General features: G+C 40.0%; 1 protein-coding gene across 1 annotated transcript in view; it reads left to right on the top strand.

Moving 5' to 3' along the window:
- Positions 1-1,044: 1,044 nt before the first annotated feature.
- The window catches only part of LOC126435305 (ETS translocation variant 4-like), a gene marked incomplete at its 5' end in the record, with an annotated part of 33,872 nt that continues 24,329 nt past the window's right edge, over positions 1,045-10,587 (top strand). The window contains one exon of the mRNA XM_050090463.1: positions 1,045-1,221. Coding sequence (XP_049946420.1) covers positions 1,045-1,221 — 177 coding nt within the window. The remainder of the gene's footprint in view (positions 1,222-10,587) is intronic.

Raw genomic sequence — 10,587 nt, 5'->3', positions numbered from 1 at the left:
TACTATCTACTCTCTTCTGCAAGAAGGAAGTCAGTACCAAGACTAAGTTATCTGTGGGCCGTTCAATCTTCCGACCAACTTTATTGTATGGGTGCGAAAGCTGGGTGGATTCAGGTTACTATATCAATAAGGTTGAGGTTACGGATATGAAAGTAGCTAGGATGATTGCAGGTACTAGCAGATGGGAACAATAGGAGGAGGGTGTCCACAATGAGGAAATCAAAGAAAAACTGGGAATGAACTCTATAGATGTCGCAGTCAGGGTGAACAGGCCTAGATGGTGGGGTCATGTTACACGCATGGGAGAAGCAAGGTTACCCAAGAGACTCATGGGTTCAGCAGTAGAGGGTAGGAGGAGTCGGGGTAGACCAAGGAGAAGGTACCTGGATTCGGTTAAGAATGATTTGAAGTAATAGGCTTAACATCAGAAGAGGCACCAATGTTACCTCTGAATAGGGGATCATGGAGGAATTTTATAAGGGCGACTATGCTCCAGACTGAACGCTGAAAGGCATAATCAGTCTTAAAAGATGATGATGATAGTGAAAGGGACCTGTGTCGGAAACGAGAAAATAGGGCTGCGAAGTACGATTTGTCGGAACGTGTACGTAATTTTTCAGTTTTGATACCCTCTGACTTCCAACAATCTGATATCAAACAAAAACTATGACTGAAAAATGTTTTCACTCAGTGAAGAGTTTTTCGCAGCTGTAGATGTGTATTTTGCAGACTTTTAAAAACCGAACTTCATTGAAAAGAAATCGGGAGACGTGTAGTGTCCAAAAAATAAGCGCAATTTTTAGCTTAACTTTTAATCTTTTTCTGCCATGCCGAGGAAGTTTTTCCTAGCACTCGCTTTTCTTGTCTCAGTGAACCTGAAAGCTTGGTTCGGAACACTGTGAAACTGTACCGCGGTATGCTGGCAATGTACCAATGTGATTCTGCTGTACAGAGTACAAGTCGACCGCGACGAGTTCGCGGCCTGCCAGCCCGCCGAGCAGCTGGGAGGTGGCTGGCAGCGGCGGCAGCGGAGGCCGAGCTGCTGTTTCCACTGGCGGGGGCGGCGGCGGCGGCGGGGGCGGAGGGGGCGGCTACTCGCAGCGGCGCGGCTCGCTGCAGCTGTGGCAGTTCCTGGTCGCGCTGCTCGACGACCCGGGCAACGCCTCGTGCATCGCCTGGACGGGCCGCGGCATGGAGTTCAAGCTGGTCGAGCCCGAGGAGGTCAGCGACTTGCTGCTGCACATAATTTATCTATCGTATGGTATTACTAGTACACTGTAGTATCTACACTCAAATGGAAAGGTCCAAATGTGACGACCAGTCAAGAGCACGTTGAATTACTTGATGTGAAGTCCTCAGACCACCGTCAAACGCTCGAAGAGGGCACTCCTTAACAATGTGATCTATTGTTTGTTCCTCCGCTCCGCAATCGCAGTCATCACGTGGACGGGAACCCTCATTTCTTCATGGTGAAACCACATCTTCCTTGGCCAGTCCTAATGCGGTTCAGCCTCGGCCAGACTTGGCGTGGTACTTCCAGTCCCTCGATCTTTATTGGATCTTGAAACAGGTGAGCGTTGTTGGGCGGATGTTCGTTTCAGTGTTGTCACCATTTTGTGGTCACGTCAAAAGAACTGCTACTTTCTAATCAACCCAGGGTGGTTTGCGTGATTTCAGACGAGTTGTTGGTGGATCTTGTAGGACGTCATACATGGGAGAGTTCTTATGAGAAGTAATCTTTTTGAGTAAGTTTATCTTCGGCAGGCAGCCACTGACTGAGAGTAAAGCTGACAGTACCAGTGGTAACTCCCACGGCATCATTAAGCTGCACATCAATCTTTATTGTGAGGGTACTGTTTTCGCACACAGGAGTGCAATACCGTTCAGCAGAATACACAAGAGCGAGTGCAAGAGCAGATTTGGGTCCTGCGGCTTTAAGAAACTCGCACATATGGCGATCCCCTTGTACCGGTATACGACACATCCAAGAAGTAAGCAAATGCTGATATTGCACAGTTCTTGAGTAAGAGGATTGTGGAGCTAAACTGAGGTGTTGCAGCGAGTATCTATATCACTTACTACTTACTTGTCTGGTGACTAACTTTTTCCAATCTTATATTAAGTGTACCAAGTTCGGTTGAAGCTCCTCCAAGCATTTCAGAGCTATGCTTTACACGTCACCCCTTCCTATAACCCCAAGGGGTGAAATGTCCTAGCCAAACGATGGAGACAACTTATTTAGTTTTGTTACTCCTCACAAAAAATGTGAAAATGACTAACAGACTTGCATACACACAAGATAACAGTTCTGGCAGTTTAAATGTCCCCAGCGGAATTTGTTTTAAATTTTATTGGGCAATTGTAAAATGTGCTGATAAAACTTATGAGAAACATCTGGAAAGTCAGTGGATGTTCTTTCAATACTGATTTCCAACTGGAGAGTCCCGATCGAGGGAACTTAAGAGTTACTATTGCCCAGTTTTGATTTTTTTCCAACAGTAACATTTCTGTCAGAAGTAGAAGGGCATAACACAACACTATTTGATCATTTATCTCTAAATATAACTTCTTTCGTTAAATAATGGGAACCATATGATAACCGGTTTGTCTGATGCTGGTGGTCAAATGCCAGCAATAAATGATCCACATATATTACCTAGATCCAAGAAGGGAAAAATAAAGTTTTGTAGATATCTAAAGACGTAGTCACCTCGTTCAGAGAAAGATTACTAAACGAACAATGGGAAGAAGTTTACCAATAACACACAGTAAAGAAGAAACGTACTTCTTTTCGAAAGATATTCTTAATACACAATGACACTAATTTTCCTTTAGAACGAGTCAAAATGCAACTGACGTCTAATTATAGACTTATCTTCCCCCTTCCCGTGTTTCGAAGGTATCTTACAACAATATACAGAACCATTTTTATGTCAGCCTATGAACAACTGCTCAGTTTGCCTGCCATAAAGGACTCACAACAGCAAAATCTCTTCTAGAATTCCTCGAGAAAAGCTGTCCTGTTGGAATTTTCTGTGACCTTGACGAAGTGTTCTTTTGAGTAGCTCAATCAGAATGTGATAAAGCCATACCCCTCACGTCGATGGAGTAGTATTTCGACAGCATAAAACAGAGAGTCATATTAGCAAATGTTACCACAGGAATAAAACTAAACTGATAGTAAAAGAACATAAAAACTTGTGTCCCTCAGGATGCTGTGCATGTTTTTCTCCTGTTCTTGTCCTACTTAAATAGTTCACAAGGAATATTGAAGGATTCTTCAAAAATTTTGACGCTTTTTAATCACACGGGTACACTGAAAGAAGGTTGAAACACACCCATACCAAATGCAGCAAGAACAATGGAATAGGCTTACAAGTAGTTCGCATGAAACAGCTTAATCATATAACGACCCATATCATTCAGGCCCAAACAAATGAAAATGACTAACAGGTAGCAGAAGTAGAGGTCAATGGACATATACCACACAAAGCTCAAAGTGTGATATTCCTAGGCATCTAGATGTGCTAAATTGAGGACGCGTCAGTTAACCAAAAAGATTGGTTTTACCTGCTTTGCACTTAAAAAAATCTCCTATTACGTAGACCTGCTGACACGATTGCTAGCATACTTTGCATACTACCATGCAATAGTTCACTATGGCATAATCTTTTGTGGTAATACACTATGGCCAAAAAAGTATTTACTCTAAAGACGTATAAAGTACGAATATTATGTCAGATTGATTACTGAACACCTTACAGCAGCGTCCTGAGGATCTAGGGAACGGTAATTTTGATTAACAATAAGATTGAATTTACGGTGAGCTGTGAAAGCCAAGGGATTCTTAACCTTATGTGCCAATATATCTACTGTCTAATGGTAATTTTGGTTAACAGTAACAGTGCATTTAAAATGACCTTTGAAAAATCGAAACCGAAATACTAGATGTAAAAACAATTTGTGTATAAGCTATATACCCCTGTCTGGGATGCAGAATGAAGTACTATGTTCAAACGCAAAAGTATTTAACAGATTTCCGGCAGACATTAGGTAAGAATGGGTACCAAGTCTTTCGTGAAGGAGTCCTTGGATAAAAATTTCTCGGTAAACTTGCCACGTCAAATCTGGATAAAATCCATAAGGTAGGAAACTCAAAATGTCCATATATTGAAAAGTAAAGTGACAGAACATTTTATTAGTCACTCCTACAAGTAATCATAACATTTGGACTCAGGGACAGCTGGTAGTCCTCTGCGTAAACATACTTTAATGCTTAGTTGAAAGCATTAAATAAAACTAGCAGCTGAGAGGTATAAGAGGAAGAGCGGTGTCTTCTTCCAGAGTAGCTGCTTTTCTGGTTATTTCCAGTACTCTAGAAGTAATTTCCATAATTATCAATTAGAATGTATTAACATTAGTCGTAGATGGTTGTTGGTACACTTTAGGGGAATAGGTGTAGCGACTGTTTCTGCCTCTTAAGGAGAGTTAGAAGGGAAAATTTGTTTTTTACATTTTCGGATTTTTATCTCATTATATATATATATATATATATGTATATATATATATATATATATATATATATATAATCACTTATAAACTCACATGGGAAGTATTTTATTTTTTTAAATATAATCTACACCTGTTGAAAATGTTAAAATTTTTACGTGCATTACTTCAAGATCTAATAAAATAGGTATTTTTTTATATAGAAGGCTGTGTATTGCTGTATTACAAGGGTTAAAAGTCGTGTCATGTCCAGAAGAGGATGGGTACCAGGTTGAGGAAGTTGAAACAAAGTTTGAGAGACAAGAAACTTTCTGATGGTGAACCCATAAGAGGCGGGCTGACTGACAAAATGATTGATGAACTACAGCAGTATTATGGGATGGCCATTAGAAATAATACTGGGGATTTGTTGAAAATGAAGCAGGCAGTATGGGCTACCTTCTTCCACAGACTGTCAACAGATAAAAAGCCAGTACACCAACTTCGCCCTCCTGGTGCCCTCATGATACAATTACCGCAATGCCCAGTACTCAGACAGTTCATACAGCCATAAACATTACATCCCAGCAGCAGTCATGGATATCATAAAACCTATTTACAGACACCTGGCAAATCCTGAATTACTGAAGAAGTGTCTACATGGTCAGACTCAAAATCCCAATGAGTCGTTCAGTAATCTTATATGGACTCGCTACCAAAATATGTTTTTGTTGGAATGAGCACACTAAAGTGAGGGGTCAGTGATGCTGCTATTGCTATTAATGATGGCAACATTGGTAGGGTGAAAGTGCTACAGCATATGGGAATTAATCCTGGAGCAAACTGCATCAGAGAGCTTGAACGGATGGACAAGGTCCGCATTGATAAAGCAGAGTATGCAGCACAATTGGCCACTAAGGAGTCCAGAAAGAAGAAAATAAGAAAAAACTTGGAAAAAGATCAAGAGGATGGTATACAGTATGGTGCAAGGTGCTTCTGAGCGACTAATAATAAAAAAATAAACATATATTAAGTGAGTTACAGCCTTTCGAAACCTTAGAACCCGTTCCTGAAAATTTACATTTTCCGTTGCATTTTTCCCTAAATCTCAGAAGCCACTTCGAGTAGAGTATTCAAATTTTCAGGGAGTAATAACATTCATATCTTGAATCTACTGAACTAAAAGAAGAACATAATGTCATGTACAATTAAAATTGTTTAGGTTAACGTAGAAAAAGTACACAAAATTTTAACCGTGCAGTTAAAAAACATTTATTTCGGAAATCAGTGGCTGAAATGCAATTATTGTAGTTCACTAGACTCAGAACATACAGTTTAATGTCCTGTAAATGTTTCATGTCAATGGCTACAGTGGTTCCTGAAATGCAGGGAAGCCAAGTCATTAAATTTAACATTGTCGGGATAGGGCGTTCCAACTCCCCTTAATCTTTACTTTAACTGCTTGCAAAATATTCGTACGACCAACCGTAGAATACTGCTCAAGTATATGTGACCAGGCGACATTGAACATACGTGTGACAGTTCACAGGTATGTTTAACTCATGGGAGAGTGTCACATAAATGCTGAAAGACCTGACTTGACAGACGCTCGAAGATATACTCTAACTGTCTAGCGAGAGCATGTCTACAAATTTTCAGGAACCGACATTATCTGAAAAAAAACGGGATAAGTGCGAGTAGTACTCGAGGCCGAGTGTTCCGTTAAAACTACATTACGTACACAGATATTTCATCCATCACGGGAATCTAGAATCTTGAATATTTTTGCCTGTTATCGATATCGATATTGGCAAGATATCAGTTCCTGGAATTCCAAGACTTTCGAGAATGATAAAAAATTATTTTCTTGCGATATAATTAAAAATTAAAAATTTTCGGAATTTTTCCTTTAGTTGCACTGTGAAATCCGCCGTAGTGCAAAAATTTCATGATTGTACGCCAAAGGTAAGTACTGTTTACCTTTTGAGAGAGAGTTTGCGAGTATCAGAATATGTGACATAAATCGCCGTACCTCTTGAATTCATTGATTTAGAAGGTTACATTTATTACACCGCCAAAGAACCATAGACCTTAGTATGTGATATGTATTTCAGCTCGATACGTCCACCTGTTCTTGAGAAACTGGATCTTAACAGACGGATGGACATATAGACAGCCAGATAACAAATAACAAAAAAATTTTTTTCGTTGATATGATTGCAAATAAGCAATTTCCGGATTTTTACTTTTGTTGTACTGTGAAACCTTGCATCTTGACAAATTCGTAATTCTAAGTCAACAGGTTTTCATGAGGTAATTGCGAGTGTAAAAGTAAGAGAAAAAATGGGCGTATCTTTTCATTCCCTTGACTTACAAGCTTCAATTTTTTTACACCGCCAATGGACTGTTGACCTTAGTACGCTACATACATTTCAGTTTCATACGTCTACCCATTACTGAGAGAAAGAGCTTCTAACAGTCGTACAGACAGACGAATAACAAAGTGACCCTCAAAATGTTCAAATGTGTGTGAAATCTTATGGGACTTAACTGCTAAGGTCATCAGTCCCTAAGCTTACACACTACTTAACCTAAATTATCCTAAGGACAAACACACACACCCATGCCCGAGGGAGGACTCGAACCTCCGCCGGGACCAGCCGCACAGTCCATGACTGCAGCGCCTGAGACCGCTCGGCTAATTCCGCGCGGCAGGAAAGTAACAGAGATTAATCGAGTACTCGCTCAAATACCAGTTCTAGAATATAATGAGATGTTGTACATGATTCCGCACATTTATTAAGATAAACAAAGCACAAAAAGTGATAAACGTTTCCATTACAACTATTATAATCAGTCAAAACACAGTCCCACCTTTCTTCTTAGAATCTGTTCCATACAGCAGTAGACTATACAAATCCATTTTCCACAGTAACGGTTCATACATTTTTTTTATTTACTTATTATTGGTTTCTAGTGCGCATTATTTTTAGCCATCAAAAATTTAAAAAATTTACGAATATAGCAAGATTATATTTTACCTTCATCATATATACATTTTAGAGCATACAATCGTAAATTTATTTTCATAGTAAAAATATTACATGTATTCACTTGAACTACTAGCTTCAGTTGACAGGTAACCACTCGTTTGTATTAGAGCAGTTAATTCAGTTTGTTAGTTAATTTCAATGGCCACCATTCCTTTTTGATGTTGATACTTTCTTGTGCTATAAACCTGGCCAAGACATCATATGCAATCCTGGTCGTATCTCCGAGAAATGGGATAGTGCAGTGTGGCAAGCAGTGACCAAGTCACGGGGGCTCCTTTAAAAAGCCGACTCTGCCTTTATTGTAGTGCTTGCACTGAAATGGAACGTGATTTGATCAGCAATTGTTATTTCATCACATTGAAAGTACTGTGTCTCCAATGCGCATTCTCACAACGGACGCTATTAATTTTCTTGACTGACTCGACTATCGGTGATTTTCACCTACGTCGTACCTCTAACAAACGTAGGCAGGATATGCTCAAATATATACAGATGAATAGGGAAAATCGTACAGGATGCGCTTTCTTCTTCCCACAAACTGCGGAAGAAAGCAAGTTTCAACTATCATGCGATGCTTCCATATTCCTGTCTGAAGTATTTGCTGTTATGCAGGGAATAAAATACGCAAGATCCCTCAAATTCCCTAAGGTAGTAACAGTCACCGACTCACAAAGCGCTCTGAAATCAATTAATTACAGGAACTGGAACAGAAAAACTAGTAAATCCACTATTGGCCTTGTTCGTACGTTTGCTTCGTCTCCAGCAAAATAAAGGCGTTTCACATTCCAATATTAAATCGTATAGGACTCTGCTCTCTCTCTCTCTCTCTCTCTCTCTCTCTCTGTGTGTGTGTGTGTGTGTGTGTGTGTGTGTGTGTGTTTTTCATTAAATCACTCATAGATTAAACAAGTGTTTTTATTTTTCTTGTACAATAGGATGATATCGCTGACGCAGCAGCTAGTTTTTCGTTCTGATCAGTCACGTGAACCAACAGCTCCTCCATTTATTTGTTTTACAGCTAAATTTGAATGTGATTATATAGTTCTGTACAAGACTCCAATACTTTAATTAAATGCAAAATTATAAATCACAATTTCTTTTTACAAAGACCATTCGCAAATATCTGGCTGACAGTTTGTATTTTTTCATATATGTTTCTTTGAATTTCTGATTTACAGTTACAGGTATATCATTTTTAATCAACAACATTCACTTTTAAATTAATAGTTTTCCTATGAAATTATATGTTCCAGAGATATGTTCCAAAGATATATTAAGTTTCATCTGCTTAGAGAACAGGAGATCCGGGTTCAAATCCCGGCCTTGGTGCAAATTTTGATTCTTTGGTTCGACCTTATTCATTCTCATGAATAAATTTCAGTCGTTATGTCTGTGTGAAATGTGCCGAAATTATCGCATATATGAAATGTGTCGTGAACCCTGGCTACAATATTTAATTAAACATAAATGAGAAGATACCACGTTTGAATGGCCCGTCTTCAGTTAGTCAATGTGAGTGCCCAGTGTAAAACTTTCGTTTCGTTTCATATTTCTGTTTATTAGTAGATGGTTTCTAGTAAAAAGGATTTATTCAACATTCTTCTGTAATTATCTTGCTACCTCAGCTGTTATGAAAGGTTGTAGATCAAACTTGGCATTCCTTCCCAGATGTCAGCAGTTTAGAGTAAAGTCAATACGCGAAGAAGTTCGTTAGAAGTTCAATTATGTTGCTAGTACAAATCATGTTCCGTTACTTGAAATTTCAACTTCTTCGACATAAAATTATTACCTCTGGGCCTGCATTAATAAGACCTCTTTCTGCTGAAATGTCTCCAAGCTTCTTCTTACACAGTGCGCCTGTTGCTAGAATACTAATAAATCTTGTGTCTATTTTTAATTACTTCTTCTCCGGTATTAATTTTTTTAAATAAATAGCCGCACTCTTTTAGCAGAAGAAAGAATACATTTTCTTTGTGGCGGGCAAAAGCATGTATCGGAGAGTGTTTTTCGCATTGGATGGCAGACGAGAAAGTTTGCCTTGTCGTTGGACAGTGGGAAGTCGGTGCAGAGAGCGTTCCTCGAGGTGAGAGCGACAGGGCAGGGGGCGGTGCTGTGCCCCCTGGCGGCCCCCGCGTGCCCTTTGAGTGTGGGCCGCCTCGGCACAGTTGAGTCCGCACTTGCCACTCTCTTAATGGGTATCGATCGCGCCAACTACACCCCAACTTGGGAGCTCAGCTCCATCTTGACACGTCCTGCGGGACAACGCACGCCAACTTCTCACCCTCGCTGTCTGCTGTGTGTTTAAACCCCTAGCTCATTCGCCTAGTTTTGTCGCGAAACGTGCCACAGGCCGTAAAGGCTGCGTGTCCGGAACTCCAAAAGTGTCATGGCAATGCAATATATGTAGTGCGTAAAATAATTCATTGTTAAATTTAAAAAAAAAAAAAATCATTCGACAGCTTACTGCCCACCTGAAAGTAAAATTTTGACGTAGGAGACCAAAGAATTAATGTGTTAGACATCTATAGCGAACAGTCTACAAGATTCTACATTCTCCCCTATACTTCGTAACCAGTGTGGTTCAGGATACACGTTGTTGCTGTTGTGGTCCTCAGTCCGAAGACTCATTTGATGCAGCTCCCTATGCAAGTTTATAATGCAGAAGCATCTTAATCTCTGCGCAATTGGAACCCACGCTCACTTGAATATGCTCACTGTAGGCACGGTTTGCTCTCCATTTACAATTTTTATCCACCAAACTTCCCTCCATTACAAAATTAACTGTTCCCTTATGCCTCAGGATGTGTCATACAGCCTACCCTTTCTTTTAGTCAAATTAAGCCATTTAGTTACCGCTCACCAGTTCGATGCATTATCTCTTCGTTAATTAATCTACCTCGGGCACGGTAGCTCAGCGTGTTCGGTCAGCGGCCATGGCCACCCTGTGTAGTAAAAAATACTGAGTGAAGTACTCATCGGAGATGTTAGAGTGGTTTCATGCGATATCCGCGCAGAACTGCTGACGGAAAATGACGAAGAACAGATA

The sequence above is a fragment of the Schistocerca serialis genome, chromosome 1, assembly GCF_023864345.2.
Source record: "Schistocerca serialis cubense isolate TAMUIC-IGC-003099 chromosome 1, iqSchSeri2.2, whole genome shotgun sequence".
In the NCBI taxonomy this organism is placed as follows: domain Eukaryota; kingdom Metazoa; phylum Arthropoda; class Insecta; order Orthoptera; family Acrididae; genus Schistocerca; species Schistocerca serialis.
Note: the sequence above shows the minus strand (reverse complement) of the source record. Positions and strands in the feature narration are given on the sequence as shown.